The sequence below is a fragment of the Oncorhynchus mykiss genome, chromosome 22 (genome assembly GCF_057628025.1).
Source record: "Oncorhynchus mykiss isolate SJ-2025 chromosome 22, ASM5762802v1, whole genome shotgun sequence".
NCBI lineage: Eukaryota > Metazoa > Chordata > Actinopteri > Salmoniformes > Salmonidae > Oncorhynchus > Oncorhynchus mykiss.
Genome location: NC_143043.1, coordinates 19047282 through 19070074, shown reverse-complemented (window position 1 = coordinate 19070074; position 22793 = coordinate 19047282). Strand labels below are relative to the sequence as shown.

Below are 22793 nucleotides of genomic sequence, written 5' to 3'. Positions count from 1 at the left end.
CATGTTAGCGTGAGTGCCAGTCTGTTTGTGCTATCATGCCAACTCCCTGTCACCCGTTGTCATGTTTCGCTTGACAATGACGCCAATTGAGTCGGCAAGAGCACAAACAGATGTGGGACCAGCGTAAGTGTCGCCCGTGTCACTTCCGGGGTTTATAGTATTATAATAAGGCTGAACCCCCAGTCATAATGTACCTGCACAAGTTCAGATCCTTATCGTCGTCTCTGGCCGACGTGGCCGTCTTAGCCTTCTTCCCACATACAGGACTAGTACTGTCCTGCTTGGACTGGTTTGTGGCTGGGCTCTCCTCTCCTAGGCTCTTCCTCTTTTTGGGCTCTTTGCTCCATTTCTTTGGAGTGCTGCTGCTGGTGCTGGCAGCATCGTCCTCGGAGACCTCTGCGCTGGCTACGGACGATAGCTTCCTGCTCCGTTTTACCTCGGTGCTTCTCTTCCCTCCTCCGGCTGCTCCCGCTCGGCTCTGCTGCTTCTTCTTCTCGGGGGATCGACCGCTCGCCTGAATGACACAAAATATGCTGAGTGGAGGCGTCTTGCATTCCCCGAGGATCACACTTCTCGCTGTGAATTGAATGAATTGGACTTTTGGATTTTGGTGTATTTATTCCCATTTCGTTTAGGAGTTGGGAGTAGGATAAACACTTGCGATAAGACGTCGCATTTTGAAGGGGGCACCTCGTGTTGAAGTACTTAAACGCCTACGGTAAGTTTTGTTACACTGGAAGCCTGAGGTTGGATACATTCCTACATTAAGGAGCACCTCTATTTTCTCCGTTCTGTGAATTGTAAGTAGGGCTACCTGCAACTGAAGGCTAAAGTTACTGTACCTTCGATATGCAAGCAGGACAAAACCAGTCACCGTCAGGTATTGTGGTGATCTTGGGTTTATGGCAGTACGTGTGGCAGCCTTTGTCACAGCCATCACAGAGTAAGAGCAGTTCCTCATTATCCCCCTTTCGACACAACTGGCAGTACTGCAGAGTAACACACCAGCATGCACTGTCAAACCGGGCGCTCTCTGAGGAAATGCTTCACATTTAGGGCAACATTTCCCCCTTGCAAAAAACAAACAACTGTCCTATGAACTAACACATTCTAAATAACACCAGGATTTCCTTCAAATAAAAGACATGTCAAGTTTGACAGGAATAAAAGGACAGGCTGCTGGTAGTACAGAACGCTGTTACTGTAAACAGAGCTGTTGCATTGTGTGTGGCATGCCTCTTATGTATCACACTGTAACTATACTGAAAATAAATATGAACGCAACATGTGAAGTGTTGGTACCATGTTTCATGAGCGGAAATAAAAGATCCCAGAAATGTTCCCATAACCTCAAAAAGTATATTTCTCTAAACTTTTGTGCACAAATTTGTTAACATCCGTGTTAGTGAGCATTTGAGCCTGTCAAGAAGCTGATAAAACAGCATGAACATTACCCAGATGCACCTTGTGCTGGGGACAATAAAAGGCAACTAAAATGTGCAGTTGTGTCACACATCACAATGCCACAGATATTTCAAGATGAGGGAGCATGCAATTGGCATGCTGACTGCAGGATTGTCCACCAGAGCTGTTGCCAGAGATTCAATGTTAATTTCTCTACCATAAGCTGCCTCCAACATCGTTTTAGAGAATTTAATTTGGAGGGGGGTCTGAGGTTTGTAATAAAGGTAATAAGGTCTGTAATAAAGCCCTTTTGCTGCGAAAAACAAATTCTGATTGGCTGGGCCTGGCTCCCCAGTGGGTGGGCCAATGCCCGCCCAGGCACACCCATGGCTGTGCCCCTGCACAGTCAGTTGAAATCCATAGATTAGGGCTGATTTCCTTATGAACAGTAACTCAGTAAAATCTTTGAAATTGCTGCATGTTGCGTTTATATTTATGTTCAGTATAAATCTCTGGTTAAACTTAAGTTCCTCCTGACAAAAAGTTTAAGAAAAATCTGATTATAATTTCATTTACAGTGCGTTAATTTACAGTGCAAGGTGCCTTTGCGAGAGGAAAATGTAGCTCAAAGCCTTTTAGAGAAGCTCTCGGAGACATTAACAGACAGACAGTCGTACCACTTTCATGATGGATCTCTCCCATGCGATGGACTTCTGGAGCTGCTGGACACAGAGAGCCAGCTGGGCAGCGCTGCGGACCTCGCCCACGGCCTTGCGCCACACCTTCATGCCCGGGGCCAGCCCCTCTTCCCCTCTGAGACAGGAAAAGGCACCATGGTCAGAGAACCAGCCACTCACATCATCACATAGAACAGTCAATGACAAGAATCAAGCTCACCAACCAACAGCAGTGCACAGAAAGCCAGACGAGTGCAAGAGTGTTTGGTTAGAGCAGCCAGTTTTAAGAGATACTGTACAAGACTCCACCTGGTGACTGACATGCCTCATAGTTCCATTCAGGAAGTCTGTGTGCAAACTGCCGTAGTGAGACAATGAGCTAACATAGAACCATGATTACCAGTGTTATGCACCATGCAGAGCCACAGTACAGACCGGCTTCCAAAGAGACGGATACAACCACTTATGAGACATCACAAAAGAACCAAAACCACGACGCACACAGTAGCAACGAGAGAAGAGGAAGAAACAGGTACCGAAGACACCGAAAATAACGAAATTAGGCTCCAGTGAAGCAGAGGGAAGCACAAAGTAGTGTTCAAAATGGGAATCTGGATGGACCTACCCTTCACCATCAACATTATGGGATGGTGCGGGAGCAGGGACAGTGACCGTACCCAGCACATTATCCAGTTTGACCAGAACGGTGGTACTTAAGGGGCTCTTCAGGTACCTTCGCTCGATGTTCCTCTCCAGCTCAGCCAGACGTGTTACGGCTATATCTAGCGGGTTGTTGACGTGCCGCACTAGGCTGTTGTTGCCACTGGCCCTCTCCTTGTCCCCTGCAGGCCGCTCCTCCCCGGCTGGAAGCAGCTTAGCGATGGGCTTGTGTTCATGGTAGACCAGGTCCCCTCGCTCTGACTGGGGCTCCGCATACATCCAACTCTGGGAGGAGATGACAAAAACGACAGTGGTGAAATCAAAAGCTTTCGTCTGCGTTGTATGTGGAATACAGTATATTCAGCAGCGTCTTTCTTCATTGCCGACTGGCTCCTTCTCCACTACGTACCGCCAGGCTCCAGTATAGATACAGTGCTATAGATACGGAGTAGAAGAGCTTTACTCTACCTTGACCTGGAGGCTGGCCGAGGTGACCTTCCTCTCCAGCTCCTCCACCTGCTGCAGCACAGCGATGTCCATCTCCATGGCCTGCTCCTCCACACACCAGCTCTCCACAGTCTCCTCGCTCACCCCGTTCTCCTCCAGCTCAGACTCATTAATCACCACCACTGGAGAGAGGGAGGAATCAACTCACATTTTCCCCCCCACTAAAACTAAGTTTACTACAATTATTATTGTATCTTAGTATGTACTGTGAAGTTTGGGAAGGATATTTTCTAACATAGGGAGACAGTGTTTCTCATTGTATGTGCCTAGCTCTGTAGAAGAACTAATAGCTAGAACTTAATGCGTGCAGACAATCTTCAGTTTAGAACAGGGATGGGGAACGTTTATGGGGGTGGGGCCCACAAAAGATCTGAACTCATCATGAGGGGCCGTAGTGTGTACTCCCATCCATACGCACACATGCAGTCAGTCGACCCTCGTGGTTTAGGGGCCCTAAGTGACATTCTGCGGCCCCCCCCTCTTAAGAAATAAATGTTTTACAATACGTTTCCTGCAATTCTACACATTTTGCCATGGGGAGTAGAGAAAATGTTGCAGTTTAAAGCACTTTTGCTGCAGTTCGACACATTTTACCATGCGCGGAGAGAAGATTTTTATTTATTCTTATTTACAACCACATTTCGAAATTGCACCTCATGTATTCTACCACTCTAACAGTAACTTGAGGGGGTCGCGGGCCGTGGCCCGCCAGTTGCCCATCCCCGGTCAGAACATAATTGGCATCAAAGCTACACAATGAATATTCAAAGCTGTCAGACAGCATCATTCAATCACGCCAACGTGGTGTAAATGATGGTAACCCAAAGGACTGGTGGTAAAGACCATGTTAACTCTGACTGACATGATGCATCTAAACAATCCACTCTCTCCCTGCAGTGGGTTGACATTTCCGTGTAACAAGGGGACATTTTAAGCAGAGGTCATGTTGCCTACCACATCAGTAAAGGTCAGATTTAAAAAGTCACAAGATATATTGGATGTCTATGGATGCGTCTGTAGTGGCACCCTATTTCCTATATAGTGCACTACTTTTGACCAGAGCCATATGGGCCCAGTTAATTAGGGACACCACACCGTTCACGATAATTGTTTGCTCCTACAGACAGTGTGGCCGTGGCTTTCTATATAAAGCAGACAGGCATCGAGGCATTCAGTTACTGTTCGATTGAACATTAGAATGGGCAAACAGAGTGACCCAAGCGACTGAGCGTGGTATGATAGTCGGTGCGGATGAGCTATTGCAGCAGACGACCACACCGGGTTCCACTCCTATCAGCTAAAAATGGGCACGCGATCACCCACACTGGACAATTGAGGAGTGGAAAAACATTGTCTGGTCCGACGAATCCCGGTTCCTGTTGCATCATGCTGACGGCAGAGTCAGGATTTGGCGTAAGCAGCATGAGTCCATGGCCCCATCCTACCTGGTGTCAACGGTACATGCTGGTGGCGGTGGTGTAATGTTGTGGGGAATGTTTTCCTTGCATGTCCCTTGATACCAATTGAGCAATGTTTCCATGCCCCAAAGAATTCAGGCTGTTATGGAGGCAGAGGGGTCCGACCCGGTACCATATAAACTGGCCACTATAGGGAATAGAGTTCTATTTATTCTATTTTATCGAGCCTGCCCGAGAAGATCTAGAGAACAAGGGGATCCACTCACCATCTCTGTTCTTGGCGCAGGCCTGGGCAATGTACTCCATATGTTTCTGGATCTGTTTCTGCAGGGCTTTCTCTCTGATACCTCTGCTGTGCAAGGCCTTGACCAGGCTCCTCAACTCCTCCATGTCTGCCACTCTCCACCAGCCTGACAGCATCTCTACATGAACACACCACCATGTCAGTAAAGGACAAACCAGAACGTGCTGACTAACAGATAAAAGCAAGCGGGTGGCTGTTCTATCGGCCATCATTTTAGGTTTATTTCCAGGCAATTTATTTTCAATAAAAAGAGAGCTAGCTATATATACACACACACGTAATAAAATGTGGAAATTCATTGCAGCCACTTCAAATCCTACTCAGCGCTTGAATGTGTTGTGTCATTCTAGTCTACCCATCTTTCCTAGCAGCAGTGGGAAGTGTGCCATGCTTACCCTCTGGGATGGGCAGTGGGTCGGGGTAGTCTTGGGTCTTGGCCACCTCCACCACAGTGGGCGGGGCAGAGGGGGGCTTCTCTCCGGCAGGGACTGGCGACTTACTCTTGCTGCTGGAGAGGCTGGATGCTGCCAGGAAGGGGTTGCCATTACCTTCCACATGGTGGTAGGCAGCGCTCAACATGGAGGGTGGAAGAGGACTGGCAGAGAAGGGCAGGGTGGTGCTCATCATGCCACCGGGCCAGCCACAGAATGGCAGACCCATCATATGGACCCCCGACTTCACCTGCTGGGAGGACGGAGGAGATCATGAAGAAGAATACTCACACAGTGGTGAGCAAGAATGTTATGCAGCAGACCTTAGTTCCCTGACAACTAGCACAAATGTGGTCTATAAACCTATAATAAAGCATCGTAGACTCAGACCGAATTGGCAAAACGTCAAAAGACGACCTGACAGTAGCAATATGTCTTGGTCGTATTCCACACCATGTTAACAGTAATCCTAGATGATCAGCGATGGAAATAACATGCACCTACCTGGAGAGCTGATAAAGAGAAGTTATTGATCCCGGTGGTGGGGTTGCTGGGGCTGGCTGAGGTGGTGGCTGGGGGATTAGGGGACAGGGAGGAGGGGGATTTGGGCCTGGTGGTGGAGGAGGACTGGGGGGAGAAGGCCGGAGGGTTGGTGGTGGAGGACTCGTCACAGGGGGAGCGGGGCAGCAGGCTGAACCAGTGGCCACTGTTCTCCGTCAGCACCCTTAACAGCTGGTCGTTGGGCTGGAGCTGCTGCTGCTGCTGGAGGGAGCTGGAGGACATCTTCCCTGGGCTGCTGTTGCCACTGAGGTAGGGCGGGCTGAAGAGAGCTGTGGAAGGCTCCGCTTTCACCTCCGGACACAGCGGAGGGGGAGCTGCACAGGGGCTGCTGGGTAGTATAGTCTGAGTGGTGGGGTGGATAGGGGAGGAGACAGTGGTGGAGACTTTGACGGGACTACAGCTCTGACTGTGGTTGTCCGAATCCGGGGACATCTTGGCCACCTCCAGGAGTTTGCTGAGTTTGGAGAAGGAGCCGGGCTTCTGGAGGAAGATGTTGAGAGAGTGTTTGTCTGGCGAGGCCATGTCCCCGTCAGTGCTCCCCTCTAGGCTGGACGCCCCTGGCCTCCCCTCCACCTCTGGCCTCCTTTCCACCTCCTCCTCCTCCTCCACGTGGACCAGCTCTGTGCTCCTCAGTCTCTCCCTCTCAAGCTCCTCTGCTCCTGGTAAAGACACTCCTATCAATATCCACAGCATCACAGTAAACCAGGTCCCTACATGGTGCATTTACATGGCCATGTGCTTCCTGACTAGACTTAAGCAATCTGAAGGCAGGTCACAGGAAAAAGAAGCTTAACTGTGTTAGCCTGAACTATAATGTCGCAACAGTGAGAAAACAAGCGCGGTGCCCGTATCTTATGCCAGTGTTTTGAGTGTTACCTTTGCCAGTCTCCATGCCCTCCACAAAGATGCCCCCACACTGTGGCAGCACCCAGTACCGGCGCTTGTAGCGGTCCTGGCCGAACATCATGGAGCGCAACGAGTGGGACGACTCAAACAGCTTCCGTCTGATCTGACTCTGTTGCTAGAGAGAGAAAGCACAAAGTCTATCAAAACGCCTGTTCTGCCCGGAAACTGACCCTCGTAAAAATAAAAAATAAATCTCTCTGATCCCATTGGTTATCAAAATCCCTTTACCTTGGTTAATTTGTCGATCTGTTTCTCCAGCTCCTCTACACTGGCTGTCTGGTCCCCGTCATCCTGGATGATAAGATCACATTCAATCGACTCCAGAGGGGAGGCTGACATTTACAACACACAAACAGTGACTTACGCTGTGTCCCAAATTGCACCCTATTGCCTAACGTAGTGCACGACTATTAACCGGGGCCCATGGGGAATAGGTTGCAATTTCGGACACAGCCATCGTCATTTGGGTCAGCGGATAGGTCCTGTGGAAAGGTGACGGAACCAACCTCCTCCTCGCAGGTTTCCACTTTCTTCCCTTTCTTCCCTCTCTCCTCCTCCTCCTCGTCGTCATCTTCATCCCCCTGGTCCTCGCTATCGTCGTCATCATCCTCGTCCTCCTCGCTGTCCCCTCCTTTCCTCTTGCGCTTGCGCCCGGGGTTGGGTGTACCCAGGGACAGTGTCTCCTCTCCTCCCACACCGCTGTCCCTCTTCCCAGTCTTCTTGGCATGGATGGTCCTCAGCCTGGAACAAGACAACGAGCAGGAGGGTGTTTTCCTAAGCTACTATATTAAAAAAATGTGAAAAGCTTAAAGGACGGAACACATTCAAATCAACATCTGTTGAAAATGTTGTCATTATACACTTTACAAAATAAATATTCTATTTCAATTGTTTTTACTCTTCACTGTAGACCATTGTATCCCATTAGTTAATACAGGTCCATTATTGCATGTAAACACGGCCCTCTGTTGAGTGCTCCTTCAGATGACGCGGGTACTCACTTGCGAAGCGTGCCCTCGATGACCCACTTGTCCCTTCTCAGGTTGGTCATGTGATCGATGTTCTTGTCGATCTCGCTGTGAAGAAGCACCGATTTCAGTCAAGTCAGCCATGATTAAAATCATGCTAATATTAAATAACTTTCCAAAGTGAGGAGAGGTGAGGTAAAGCTTTGGTTGCAGTTTTACTCGAGCAACAGGGCTGTATTTCAAAGCATTGCAACTTCTGTCACATGCGTTTAACTCCGATACAGGCAGTCACTTGAAAAGGGTTTCAGGTTTGACGCAACACAATGAAACGCTCCATGACAACACAGCTCTTTCTTTTGATATTGGTAGTAGAACATTCAAAATGCAAGTCCCAATGAATAAAACAGGAGTACATGCAGCAAAACCAGCACAAATATAAATACTAATTAAAAAGACAGAGCAAAACATGCATCAACCCGTTTAATTAGTCTGTGCTCAGAATAACCTAATCATTTTCGTATGGAGCTTGAACAACAAAATCAATAAATGACTTCAAGCCTAAAGCATTTCATTTAACTTGTCATTTCATCTTTTGTCTAAATAACAGAACTGATCAGTGTGGTGATCTAGATAGCAGGCCAGACTGCTGCGACTAGCGTTCGGCGTACTCTCACCTGACCACACTCTTACTGCAGGACAGTTCGTTGACAAGGAAGGCCAGGACAGAGGCCTTCTGTGCGGGGGTGTGGGCTTGGAAGGCCTTGGTCTTCAGACTGGCGGTAACCTCCCCCAGCTCGGTCTGCAGCTCGGTCTCGCCACAGTGAGCCTCCATGTAGATCTGTAGCGCCTCCGACACGTTGTCCTGGTTAATGCCCACGTTGGCCAGGTGGTCCCCCAGGGCTGTCTTGGTCTGGGGGGGGGGGTGTATTTTCAAGTTTGATTGACAGGTTTAGGATAGATATGTAGATATCAGAGAGAGGGATACTGCAGAGATGGTGAGCGGCGGAACAGGGGATCGAACCGCTGTACTACCACTACTAGACCAGCCCCTGGCACAGTTAGAGGGTACTACTTGCTTCTCTTTTCAGGCATACATTTTCCCTAAATGTCGCCCGAGGCTCCATAATAGGCGACAGTCAGCTGGGTTCCTTGAAGAAATCATGGCAAGCCACATAAAAGCGTGACTAAGCCCTGTAGATTAGCAGAGAGAGAAATTGCTTTGGGAATGAATTCTACATTTGGGGGTTCTAACTGTGGAAGCTGTATTAAGAGCTACAAAAACAGATAAGCCCCTTCATTTAGCCTCACAGAGCCAGAGATATTGATAATGCCCCACTTGTGTGTTCTGATTAGAGTAGGGCTTCTCGTCTTTAGTTCTGCAGTGTTGTGAGCCCTCTGAGCTGTGGTTACTGAATACAGCACCGCGTATGAAGACAGATTTTAATATACTGTACATCTGCTGTGTGGATGTGCCTTTCAGTGTGTCTGAATGTGCGATAAGAATGCATGTGTATATGTCTATGCTGTGATTGCTCTCACCCGGTGTCCTGGGGGCAGTCCTGGGTCACACACCACAGCAGAGAGCATGCGTACCAGCAGGTCCTGGACCTGTCCCATGCTGTCTCCCAGGTTGAGCAGGCCCTCCTGCAGCACACTCAGGTTGGGAACATGGGCGTTCACATCAAAGCCCAGCACCTTCCCAAAGCTCCGCAGGAACTGCATCACCATCAGGCAGTCAGAGAAGCTGCTTCCCGGTAGAAACAGGCCGGGAATACGGGATAACTCCGGGAGGAGCTGGGAAAATATTAAAATGACACATACATCTAACTACAGTAGTGTGAATGAAGTGCACCGGTTGTTATTTCAAAATGTCAAAAGTAGTGAATTTTACAGAAAATTCTTGAGACAAAACCAACTCTGTGACCTTGTGGTTAGAGGGATATTGGAAGGTTGGGAGTTCAATCCCTGGCCAAGTCATACCAAAGACTGTAAAAATGGGACCTGATGCATCTCAGCATTAAGGAGATTGGGGGGTGGGTGTAAAGGCCCTGTGATGGACTAGTAATCCTGTCCAGGGGGATGTATTTGTACATCAAGCTGCCTCACGCTACAGAAACAGGAGATCGTCTCCTGCTCTAGGAGACATTCTGGCTCACACAAGCTAAGGCTTATTCAAGGCTACTGACTAAAGAAAAAACGGGGGGGCTTTCAATGCTGCAAATTGCGCTCGACTCGTACGGCGTGAGGTTTAGTGAGAGCCCTATGGAGAGAGAGTGTGTTGACGTGATGTGTGATATACAGTAGAGTAGAGTGGACCCTCCTGGAGCTGGTTATCCAGGGGGTTTCAGTACTCTGTCTGTCTGGTGGAAATCCGGAGGCAGCGCCACCACTCCGAAATCCTCTAGTCAAGTGTCATGACACTAGCAGCCACTTGATGGCAGTATTTTGGCAGATGGCAGATGTCTGTGCTCAAGTCACCTTCGTGTAATCCAATATGGATTATCCTGTAAAGTCATCAGTAAAATGAGGCTTGTAGCAGAGACGTAGCCAGAGGCAAAGCCATGCATAAGTGTATTTTATGCTTTAAAAGCACTGGTGTAATCCATAAGACGATCATCATACGTAATCAAATAACAGACAAATGTGTGATTAAATGTGGGCAACATGAGCAATTTCTGGGTATGATATCAAAGTCTTAATACAAACTCGCCCTCCAGATCTCCCTTTCAACTGGGGAACTAAATGGTGATCGCCTATGTGTAGTGAATACCTTGTGATCTGCTAAGCACATGTCTTCATTTGGCTTCTTCAGCTCCTTGGCAATTTCCAGTTCCAGTCTTCTAAGCTCCAATTTCCTCTCCTTGTTTAACCGTTTCTCATCCTTCTTCTCCTGCTTTAAGCGCTCCCGCTCCTAAGGTCCAAATTACAGACCAAGTTAACAGTGCATGCTATTGGCACCGTTGCAGACAATCGTGTTAGGGATTATGCCGTTACAATTCAGCCCAACACTAGGCCTTCCCTTGCTTTATAAATTGCCACACTTTCACAGCAGATTTCTTGGGGCCCGATTCTCGCTTTCATTCACACTCCATAGTTCAAAAGACGAGTTGAAGGAGGAACTGTGGAGAGGAGGCCGTTAACCATAAGCCTGCTGTAACAACTAGACGGAGAGGAGAAGTGCTCGAGTTGGGAATCACGCACCTCTGCTTTCTTACGGGCGTCCATGGTCTTCATCAGCATCATGTGCTGCCTCCGCCTCTCCCTCTCCTGACAGAATACACACACGCACGCACGCGCGCACACACGCACACACACACACACACACACAGCCTCAACACAGAGGGACACTTCATATAGACATCAAACACAACAGCTTACCATGATGATATGTAGGACACATAGACAACAGTAGGACACACAGACAACAGTAGGACACACAGACAACAGTAGGACACACAGACAACAGTAGGACACACAGACAACAGATATAAGTACGGCCATCGTTGTGAACATTACAGAGGTGGTTTAGAGGGGAATATAACAACAACCAAAAAGCTAAAGAAGGGTAAAGCAACGGGTATGAGGGCGGTATCAACAGAAAGCGTAAGCTTGAAGTTAAGAGTCGGCTTGAATGCGTTTGAGTATGCTGGCAATAAGGAAAGTGCTGGTAATTCTACCATCGCGTCTCAGAACCGAACAGGCAGCATTGTATTGTACTGTGTTATAAGGTTGCTATGGTTTGTCATTCTTTATTGACTGGTGAGAAGCTAAACAAAATACCTTCTTATGTCAGAATGCAATTAAGATAATGCCGAAAGCAAGTTACCTCTCACAAATACAGTCATGGATTCAATTGGAGATTGAGGCCTTGTAGTAGGAATTTGTCTTAGGCACATACTGAGGGCACTCCTGTTCAGTATGACATGGGTTTAAAGCAATGCTATATTGTCTCTCTTTAGCCTACTGTAACCTATGATAAGTAGAACTGAAATATCAAATATGGAACAACAAAACGATGAATGAAAATGGTTTCGTGAGGTTGGTGATTTAAACGGTCTTAACAAGCAGGAGAAAAACGACGATGGAAGGGTCTGTTTGGTCAGGTGGCAAAATGGAAAATTGTAACATACACTACATTGCCTTTTACGACTATTTCAAGCATTTCCATTCACTGGAAAACAATAACACTGGATGTCAAATCTTTAGGACAATGAGAGTGAGTGTGCATGGCTCCCCTTGATGTAAATCTGAAAGAATCAAGAAAGTCTTGACTATTTGCACAGATATCCGTTTTTTTGAGCCAACAGAGCAAGACATACGCTACGCACTTTGCTCCAAAGCCATGCAGAAGAATGCAGTATGACGGCAGCCGGGGCTACACTGTATGCATTGCTATGACAACCATATCACAACCAATATCACGATGCGGTGGTAGATGTACAAATATAAACATACCCATACCATATCTAGTCTATGCCTCTCCAACTCCTGGGAGAAAGAGTTGGCAAAGTATTACGAAACAGAAATCACAGGCTCATATAAACCAAGTTCATATAAGAAGGAAGAGTGACAAGCTAGGGTCATCAAAACTGAAATTAACAAAGCGATATGGAGAATTAAACAGTGAACTGTCAATTAGTTATATGGGAAAAAATGACCCTTTTCTAAAAAGATTCCAGTAGAATTGAAAGTGGAAATGGGCTTTGGGCATCATGTGGTGCAGGAGAGCGATGCCTACCTGGTGCTTCAAAATGACTGCCTGCTGCCTTCTCATCTCCTTCTCCTTTAAAGGGGAAAAGATAAACAACATTGAAAATCCAAACATACCCCTCATTTCCATCATCAAAAAAAGAAAAGAAAAAAGAAAGCAGCTGACAAACGGATGAGGTTTCTCTGATTTATTCGACAGGAAGTTCAAATCCCTCACTAATCTGATTGACAGACGGGCATAAAGAGCCCGGGCAGGTTGGATCTAATGTGAAATGGAAATGCCATAGCCATTTCTAGACACGCGCAGGAAGCAGAGACAGAATGCACTGTCCTTTATGACACTGATTAACATGGAAAAGGTCTGCTCTGGGTGTCAAGGAGATTTCCCTAAACCCGGAGAAGCAGTCCCTTGGAGGCAATGAGGTGCGAGGAGGAGATTGGGAATCGGGAGGAGAGAGGTTGTATGACTCTAGGCAAACAGTGGGAGGAGGAGTGGGCCACAAATTAATGGTTGATTCTTTTAACAGGACATCTAAACTAACCTTGTTTCGTTTCTCAGCCTCCATTATTTTGGCATTTGCCGCTTCTTCCGTCTTTTTCCTTTTAGTCTGTGCATGCAAAACAGGTCTACAGGTCATGCAACAGAACAACCTCGACAGCTTCAACACTTGGTGCAAGGCAGTACATAAATACAGTAGGCAGACAGAAATACACAGATTAAATCCTTTTGAGCTCGTGTATGATTAGGCATAGCGCTTGTTCCTACCAAAGCCTAATTGGGATTTCTCGTCAGGTAGAAGGGCTATAATGTTTCATTGTTTGATGAACTAAAATCAAGACAATTTTCACAAATAACAAACATGCAGGGATAGACACATAAAATCTAGATTGTTTTGGTTCTACTAACTACACTAACTAACTAACTAAATTAAAAAGTACTGTGATGAAATAAAACACTTTTAAAGGTATATTGAACCGATTAAAAATAGAGATCACATAAAAAAGGTGAGAAGGTATAACATAAGCCCCGATGATCAAGGCAGTGAGGTAACTATATGTCCAACATAGATAGAAGTGCTCAATTCACAGCAGAAAGGGGATGGTATATTTCCCATGTATCCTAAAATTCTTCCGGAAATTATATTTTACATTAATTTCTTATAATGAATAAAACTAGTCCTACTCACAGCACACACTTGCTGGCAATGTCAAGCATAAAATATTGTAATCATGTGCATTGAGATAATTAATTCCTCCCATTAACACTAAAAAGACAAACTTGTTTTAGTGCTTATAAAATACCAGCAGCAAGTCAGAATAAATTAAGCCAAATTTCACTATGTAATTACAAGCAGAGAGGAATCCTGTTAAGAGAGACTTGCCAACCGTGTCAACTGAAATTTGATTTAGTAAAGCTAAAATACTTTGGTGCTTCTATTAGCGCCGTGCATGGAAAATAGCTGTTTCTCCTCCTCGTGCTAAACTGTTAGCGACTATTGTCTTATAGATGCCATTTTGTGTTGAATCCCATCACGGTCTGAGGAGATTTTAATATTCAATGGCACTTTGTGAAAATCCAATTAAGCATGTAATAGGAGACATAACTGGAAAAAGTGCAGCCACATAATTTAGCAAAAGCCATTGGTTGATATAGAAAACTCCTGCCAACAGCAAAAAGGAATTTTTCTGTAAAAACCGATTTGGACCAACCTCTAGAATCTGCTGCGCTCGGAGCTCCTTCTCCATTTGAATTTGCTGAATGCGCTTGATCTTCTCCTGGTTAAAAGATGGGGAGATCAAATGAATTAAATCTATAGTCATGCATGTTAGAACAGGGGGGCTGTATAAGTCGTTTTATGGAGATTAAGACAGTATAGCATCTTGAAGGTTAGCATCTTCCCTTTAAAGAAGATTTCAAAGTATTTAACTCTGCTTGGGATCTTTTCACCCTGGAAGAAAACACTCCTGAATGTCATGTGTTTGAAGCCTTCCGATCAAAAACACCTTGTGAACAGATGCATCCGAAAATTTAGCTTTTGTAAATTACATGACAATGGCAACTCCCTACCTGCTGCTTTAAAATCTTCACTCGCTCCTTCTGTTTCCGCTTCTCCTCAGCAGCCATGATTGCTGAGAGAGCGAGAGAGAGCGAGAAAACAGAGATTAGGGTTGTACTGTGTGGGTTATAGTGTACTTGCTGTGTTATGGTAGAGAACAGGATGGCTTTGTCACAAGAGCAGCTTTCACAGAACAAGACTAGTGTACTGTACCTTGTTGTTTCCTGGCTTCCTTGGCTGCTCGTGCCATGGCCTGCTGTTCAAGTTTCCTCATCATCTTGATCTGGGCTGCCTGCCGAGCCATCTCTGCAACAAAAGGAGATCTTTTTTGCATTCATAGTCCTCTAGGTTACAGAAGCTTTACAGAAACCGCCGTGATTTTTGCAAGAACTGAACCCACCTTGAGCTTCCAGTTTGCGTAGAATTTTGGCGTCAGTAGCGCCTGAGATGTCGGCCTTGCCGACGTTGGGGCGTCGGCCCTTTCTGCGCCTGGACCGGGGGCTCTCGTCACCCGTCCTCTGGTGCTCAGGATTGGGGGGACGCCCGCGCCTCCCCTCCATGGCCAGGATCCGAGGAATCACCTCCTCCTCAGTCAACAAGCTCCAATGCAAACCCTTCGGCAGGAGAGGAGAGAGGAGACAGAGGGGAGAGAGAGGAGAGAGAGACAGCCAGTTAGAACCTTCAATATGACAATACTATATATATATATATATATATATATATATATATATATATACACACATACATACATACATACATATACACACAAACACACACACACACACAAACACACATCTTCCCCTTGCCTAAACAAACCATTTTCAAGCTTCAATTCATACATCGTGGAGTTCTTCTTACTCAGTTGTTGTTACATGTGCTCTATCTTGCAAACTTGACTGCTGACAAGCAAAACATTTGGGGATTGTATTAACAGTGGACTAAATTAACAGAATACTAAAAGATAGTGTCTGAGTGGACTATTCCTTTATCTAGCTATTACTTTGTGCACTTGGCCTTGACATGACAGAGCAATAGAACGTCCTGTGAATGTAACGTTGACACATGACATACAGTACTTTAGGCTACGGGTGACCCTGCTCTGTGGGTGGAGAGAAAACAGTCAATAGATAGATTAAACAGTCACCTGGGGTCCTTCTCTGGCTTCATAGAAGTCGCCAACCCTTATTTTTGCACTGAAGCTAAAATTATCGCGTGTGATGTCACTTATTCCATTTCTGGACAGATACTACAAAGAAGAACATAAATGAGGCCTTGGTGAGACAGACGATCAGTGTTAAGTTACAGCAACTTCAAATGGTTTTGGATGTAAATTATGTTTCCTGAACAAAATCTGGAGACAATGAAAAGTGTAAAAAAAAACTCAACAATGAATATATTATTAAATAACAAATTGTATTTAATAAAATGTATATTTTAAATACTTTAAATTGTATTTGATATGTATTAAATGATACACCTATAAGGATGGATAGAAGAGAGAAAAGACCGGTATAGTAGAGAGGAAGTTCGTGACCTGTGAGGTAAGGTCTTACCTTCATGACATCAGGGTACTGCCGGATCTTCTTCCCACACGGAGCGTAGTACGCCACATCTCCCTGCAGACGGCCTGTCTCATTATGTATACGTGTCTCTCTCTGCCACCTAACATGGAGGGAGGTTTCAGTAATCTATGCACCGGAACACACTCACATTCATTGGTTGGAGATGGCAATACAGTGCAGGACCCATAAATCATTGCAATCACGTACAACACCGTCAAGTTTTGTTAAGCAGTAAAAGTGCTGTATAAATTGTACTGTATTGTATCTTTGAAAGGTCCACGTATGGAAACTTGAACAGTTATTTGTTTTGTGCTACCACCTTTTACAGTATATTTTCATTTGACATAATCCTCTGTCAGCCAGAGTTGTGAGACTCTCTTTTCCTTGTTGCCAATCCTTCAGCAGATACCTAGATGTTGTTGAGGTCAACTATCTAAACGAGCCCGCTTACAGCTGTGCCCTCTGTACAGCATGGCTTGGCAGCCCCATGTGCCCTGTATGACTCCAAAGGTAATCAGACTCGACTGGATGGACATCTGCCAAGCAGAACACCACACTTCTCTTCACACAGTGTGTCTGGTCAGATGCCATCTCCTAACAGAAAAGGCCTGGGAAACACGTCCCAAATGGCACCCTACTCCCTACATAGTGCACAGTGGAGGCTGCTGAGGGGATGCCATAATAATGGCTGGAACAGAACAAATGGAATGGCATCAAACCATGTGTTTGATGGATTTGATACCATTCCACTGATGCTGCTCCAGCCATTACCATGAGTCCGTCTTCCCCAAATAAAGTGCCACCAACCTCCTGGGATAGGTCTCTGGTCAAAAGTAGTGGACTATGGGCCCTGGTCAAAGGTAGTGTACTATATAGGGAATAGGGTGCCATCTGGGACGCAGCCTGGGTCTTCTGTAGAGCAGGGGACTGTCACCTCTCTTTCCCCTCAGAACCAGCTGACGAGAAACATCCGTGGGAAATGAAAGACACCCTGATCTGAGTGGGGCAGTGCTGGAGCTGCTAATGTTTTGTGTCTGTATTGAGACTGGATGTAGTTAACCCACAACTATCCCTGAACCAGCTCCTCATTTCCTGGCAACTGCCTTACTATCAGGCCTGGGAGGGAGGGAGGATGTGGTGTGGCTTTCTATGCTCCCTCTAACCACCGTCTTGTTGACAATGTCTCATCACTGCTCTGGAAAAAGGAACCTCACTGATTGGGGATCCACTATGATTTGGCTCCTTTGAGACGCGTTTATTTATCACCATCCATGTTGTTCGAAGGACAGAGGAAATCAGTACACCATCATATCATACTAGGGTGGTGTCAAAACTAACTGTGCCACCTACTGTACAGTGCATGGTACCAGTGACCGTCAGAGTAGTGTGGATTGTGTTATAGCTTACCCAAACTGTAGAGGTGTCCGGAGCTCCCTCTCATCTGTCACTCTTCTTCTCTTCCCTGATCCTGGGAGAGAGAAGGGATTTATTAGAACGGACAGATCCACTGTGACCTGAGCAAATGCAGAAACCCTGTTGGGTTGCCAGAGGTGCCCTTACTCTAAAATAAGAAAACCCTGCGTCAATTCAGTTGCCCAGGGGGAAACAGTGTCTCGAAAACTCTACCCACCATACAAGGGGGACTTCAAGAACATTTCAGACTGTTTGGTTCGATTGAATAAAACAAAGAAACATTCCCCACGGAAAAACCATGGGGTCCTTTTAACCACTGTTGCTTTAAAAAAAATGGCACATCAATGCAGGATTTACTAATAGCTTGTCAAATTGATCCCCTTATTGTATGGGACACTTAAATGTGCTTTTAGAAGCCATGCAATTCAGTACTCATCTTTGAAACAAAAGCAATTAAGGTCAAAAAAGTCCATATTAACAAAGGAAATGGAAAGACTAACAGTACAGATGGATAGAAATAAACTGTACCATAGAGGATCAGAAAGACCAAGTATAATATATTATATAAAATAAAGCTAACTGGGTGGTATATGGGATATTTTTATTTTGATATTATTCATCCAAATCAGACAGGTTTTTTACATGTACGATACATTGGAGATAATATCAAGACAAGTCCTGGAAACAATAGAACACTATGAACAATCTAGGAAACCAGGCCTGGTATTCATAGCCGACTTTGAAAAGGCTTTTGATAAAGTACGACTGGAGTTTATATATAAATGCCTGGAATATTTAAGTTTTGTAATCTCTTATAAAACTAGTTAAAGTTATGTATAGTAACCCTAGGTGTAAAATAGTAAAAATTGTCTACCTCAAGTTTTAAACTGTCAAGAGGAGTAAAACAAGGTTGTCCACTATCGGAATATCTATTTATTATGGCCATAGAAAAGCTGTTAAAATCAGATCCAACAGTAATATCAAGGGGTTAGAGATCCAGGGCTGAAAAACAAAGGTGTCATTGTATGCTGATGATTCATGTTCTCTTTTAAATCCATCATTTGGATCCCTCCACAGCCTCAGAGGATCTAGATACGTTTTCCTAACCTCTCTGGATTACATCCAAATGATAAGTGTACTTACTATATATTGTATTGGGATCACTAAAAAAAGACCACTTTTACATTGCCAATAAAATGGTCAGACAGTGATGTGGACATACTCGGTATATATATCCCAAAAGAAAGAAATGATCTCACTCCAATAAATGTTAATAGAAATTGCCTAAAAGGGCCTATTAATATAAATTTGGAGGGCAGAAATGATTAAATATTGAAGCATTAGACCTCTCACTAAAGGCGTCAGGGCATACAAAAAGTAATATTTAAATCCGAACTGGTTCTCTAGAAGATTAATAAGAAAGTCTCACCCCATGTTCAAGAATTTCATTTTTCACTTTATTCAGATTACAACCTCTCACTTTCAGATATTTGAATGTGAAATCATCTCCAAAATATCTCTATTTTAAAAAACAAGCCACAGAAAGTTGGTTGCAATTTCAGTTCAATCCACCAGAAAAGACAGAACAAATAATACAACAAATATTGTGGTTAAACTCAAATATACCAAATGTTTAAAATAAAAAAAACTATTAAAATGTCTGCTCCACCCAAATTTACAACCAACTAACTGCAGCATTACCGCAAAAATGGAAGAGGCAAGAAGAAGGGGGGAAAGGAAGGAACTTGTCTGTCGGCCCTGCGTTAAAGACCAAAATTGGTTAAAGAAAATTGTGATAAATAAAAAAAAGTATAACAGTTTCATTTGAGGACCAAAAAATGGACAGCTGTGCCATATAGATTGAAAACTCTTCAACTATTTTGTAATGTACCCATTCCAACGGCACATGGTTTATGAACTGATACGCAAAACAATATCGGATTCAAAACAGATGTTTCTATTTAAATTAAGCAAAATTCTTGCAAACAATAGAATGTTATATACAGTATATGGGGGGTATAAACCTTCCCAGCTCTGCAGATTTTGTTGCAAAGAAACCGTCATTAGATCATTTATTTTGGTACTACCCATATGTACAGTTGAAGTTTACATACACCATAGCCAAGTACATTTAAACTCTGATTTTCACAATTCCTGACATTTAATCCTAGTAAAAATGCCCTGTCTTTGGTCAGTTAGGATCACCACTTTAAGAATGTGAAATGTCAGAATAATAGGAGAGAGAATTATTTATTTCAGCTTGTATTTCTTTCATCACATTCCCAGTGGGTCAGAAGTTTACATACACTCAACTAGTATTTGGTTGCATTGCCTTTAAATTGTTTAACTTGGGTCAAATGTTTTGGGTAGCCTTCCACAATCAGTTGGGTGAATTTTGGCCCATTTCTCCTGACAGAACAGGTGTAACGGAGTTATGTTTGTAGGCCTCCTTGCTCGCACACGCTTTTTCAGTTCTGCCCACAAATTTTCTACAGGATTGAGGTCAGGGTTTTGTGACGGCCACTTCAATACCTTTACTTTGTTGTCCTTAAGCCATTTTGCCACAACTTTGGAAGTATGCTTGGGGTTTGGAAGTGTGCTTGAACAAGCTTTAACTTACTGACTGATGTCTTGAGATGTTGCTTCAATATATCCACATAATTTTCCATCCTCATGATGCCATCTATTTTGTGAAGTGCACCAGTCCCTCCTGCAGCAAAGCACCCCCACAACATGATGCTGCCACCCCTGTGCTTCACGGTTGGGATGTTGTTCTTTGACTTGCAAAGCCTCCGCCTTTTTCTTCCAAACATAACGATGGTCATTATGGCCAAACAGTTCTATTTTTGTTTCATCAGACCAGAGGACATTTCTCCAAAAAGTATGATCTTTGTCCCCATGTGCAGTTGCAAACCGTGGTCTGGCTTTTTTATGGTGGTTTTGGAGCAGTGGCTTCTTCCTTGCTGAGCAGCCTTTCAGGTTAGGTCGATATAGGACTCGTTTTACTGTGGATATAGATACTTTTGTACCGGTTTTCTCCAGCATCTTCACAAGGTCCTTTGCTGTTGTTCTGGGATTGATTTGCACTTCTCGCACCAAAATACATTCATCTCTAGGAGACAGAACACGTCTCCTTCCTGAGCGGTATGACGACTGAGTGGTCCCATGGTGTTCATACTTTCGTACAGATGAATGTGGTACCTTCAGGTGTTTGGAAATTACTCCCAAGGACGAACCAGACTTGTGGAGGTCTACAATTCTTTTTCTGATTTCTTTTGATTTTCCCATGATGTCAATCAAAGAGGCACTGAGTTTGAAGGTAGGCCTTGAAATAAATCCACAGGTACACCTCCAATTAACTCAAATGATGTCAATTAGCCTATCAGAAGCTTCTAAAGCCATGACAATTATCTGGAATTTTCCAAGCTGTTTAAAGGCACAGTCAACTTAGTGTATGTAATCTTCTGACCCACTGGAATTGTAATACAGTGAATTATGTGTGAAATAATCTGTCTGTAAACAATTGATAGAAAAATTACTTGTGTCACGCACAAAGTAGCTGTCCTAACCGAATTGCCAAAACTATAGTTTGTTAACAAGAAGTAGCTAACAAGTTTTAATAACTCCAACCTAAGTGTATGTACATTTCTGACTTCAACTGTAGCTTTTTGGTCACAGGTCCAGGAATTGCAACATTTACCTGGAGCCAACTCTGCAGATAGTACTACTGGGTGATTTGAAAAGTCATAGTCAATCAATAATATAATAATACTTTTAGCTCAAATATAAAATATATTTTATATTTTTGGGTTACTACATGGTTCCATGTGTTCTTTCGTAGTTTTGATGTCTCCACTATTATTCTACAATTTAGAAAATAGTAAAAATGAAAGAAAATCCTGGAATTGACTGACCTTCATGTCTTAAAGTAATGATGGACTGTCGTTTCTCGGTCATGCTCTGACCTTAGAGATCCTTTTTATTCTCTATTTTGGTTAGGTCAGGGTGTGACTAGGGTGGGTACTCTAGTTTGTATATTTCTATGTTGGCCTGGTATGGTTCCCAATCAGAGGCAGCTGTCTATCGTTGTTTCTGATTGGGGATCATATTTAGGCAGCCTTCTCCCAACTGTTGTTTGTGGGATCTTGTTGTTGTATTGTTGCTGTTGAGCCCTACAAGGCTGTCTTGTTTTGTTGCTGGTTATCATTACTAAATATGATTAACCTACCCCACGCTGCATCTTGGTCCGACCATTCTTACAATGACGAGCGTAACATTCTCTTTGCTAATTTGAGCTATTCTTGCCATAAAATGGACTTGGTCTTTTACCAAATAGGGCTGTATACCATCTGTATACCACCACTACCTTGTCACAACACAACTGATAGGCTCAAATGCATTAAATAAATAAATTCAACAAATTAACAAGGCACACCTGCTAATTGAACTGCATTCCAGGTGACTACTGTACCTCATGAAGCTGATTGACAGAATGCCAAGAGTGTGCACAGCTGTCATCAAGGAAAAATGTGGCTACTTTGAAGAAACTCAAATCTAAAATATATTTTAATTTGTTTAACATTGTTTTTGCTTACTACATGATTCCATGTGTTATTTCATAGTTTTGATGTCTTTACTATTATTCTACAATGTAGAAAATAGTAAAAATGTAAGAAAAACCCTGGAATGCGTACTGTAGGTGTGTCCAAACTTTTGACTGGTACTGTATATAATTTTAAAACAGAATTGTTTGTCAAACTGACCATATCAAAATAGATATCAAGTAATAGAGCTAGGAATGATTTTGGGGAATGGAATGAAAACTCAAAAGATTGCAGCATTTAGGAAAAAGAGACTCAGGCTACATCCCAAATGGAACTCTATTTCCCATGTAAGTGTCCTACTGTTGACCGGGCCCATAGGACTCTGGTTAAAAGTACTGCACTACATAGGGAATAGGGTGCCATTTGAAACGCGCCCTCAGACTGCAGTAGTCACGTGGTCTGAGCCAGCCCAGTGTTTTGAGCTGCTACAATAACAGGTTAAACATATGCCAGCCAGGGTAAACTAAAGCCTCAAATGCTTGCTCTGGGTCATCAAAACAATGACGCAAACACTTTTAACCAGAGATCTTATTTTGCTCTGAGAGATTAGCTGAACAATGTTTTCCTGCTGGGGAAAAAAGCTGCCTTGTTTCCCCTGAACGGGACTGGAC

At 44.2% G+C, this 22793-nt stretch overlaps 1 protein-coding gene across 36 annotated transcripts in view; it reads right to left on the bottom strand.

The window, feature by feature from the left end:
- LOC110501507 (bromodomain adjacent to zinc finger domain protein 2B) overlaps nucleotides 1-22793 on the bottom strand; it is an 88994-nt gene that overhangs the window by 1998 nt on the left and 64203 nt on the right. For 2 of the 36 annotated variants that reach the window (XM_021579130.3, XM_021579126.3), the window contains exons 11-36: nucleotides 17573-17633; nucleotides 16157-16265; nucleotides 15748-15849; nucleotides 15004-15217; nucleotides 14817-14909; nucleotides 14615-14676; nucleotides 14257-14322; nucleotides 13089-13154; nucleotides 12575-12619; nucleotides 12292-12324; nucleotides 11038-11103; nucleotides 10607-10747; nucleotides 9376-9630; nucleotides 8511-8746; nucleotides 7870-7944; nucleotides 7375-7609; nucleotides 7097-7159; nucleotides 6839-6983; nucleotides 5906-6621; nucleotides 5366-5654; nucleotides 4933-5088; nucleotides 3210-3370; nucleotides 2707-3026; nucleotides 2082-2217; nucleotides 843-989; nucleotides 195-514 (exon numbers count right to left, since the gene is read on the bottom strand). In XM_021579130.3, coding sequence (XP_021434805.3) covers nucleotides 195-514; nucleotides 843-989; nucleotides 2082-2217; nucleotides 2707-3026; nucleotides 3210-3370; nucleotides 4933-5088; nucleotides 5366-5654; nucleotides 5906-6621; nucleotides 6839-6983; nucleotides 7097-7159; nucleotides 7375-7609; nucleotides 7870-7944; nucleotides 8511-8746; nucleotides 9376-9630; nucleotides 10607-10747; nucleotides 11038-11103; nucleotides 12292-12324; nucleotides 12575-12619; nucleotides 13089-13154; nucleotides 14257-14322; nucleotides 14615-14676; nucleotides 14817-14909; nucleotides 15004-15217; nucleotides 15748-15849; nucleotides 16157-16265; nucleotides 17573-17633 — 4312 coding nt within the window. The remainder of the gene's footprint in view (nucleotides 1-194; nucleotides 515-842; nucleotides 990-2081; nucleotides 2218-2706; nucleotides 3027-3209; nucleotides 3371-4932; nucleotides 5089-5365; nucleotides 5655-5905; nucleotides 6622-6838; nucleotides 6984-7096; nucleotides 7160-7374; nucleotides 7610-7869; nucleotides 7945-8510; nucleotides 8747-9375; nucleotides 9631-10606; nucleotides 10748-11037; nucleotides 11104-12291; nucleotides 12325-12574; nucleotides 12620-13088; nucleotides 13155-14256; nucleotides 14323-14614; nucleotides 14677-14816; nucleotides 14910-15003; nucleotides 15218-15747; nucleotides 15850-16156; nucleotides 16266-17572; nucleotides 17634-22793) is intronic. The other 34 variants (XM_090215662.1, XM_021579127.3, XM_090215638.1 and 31 more) reach the window with 27 other exon arrangements.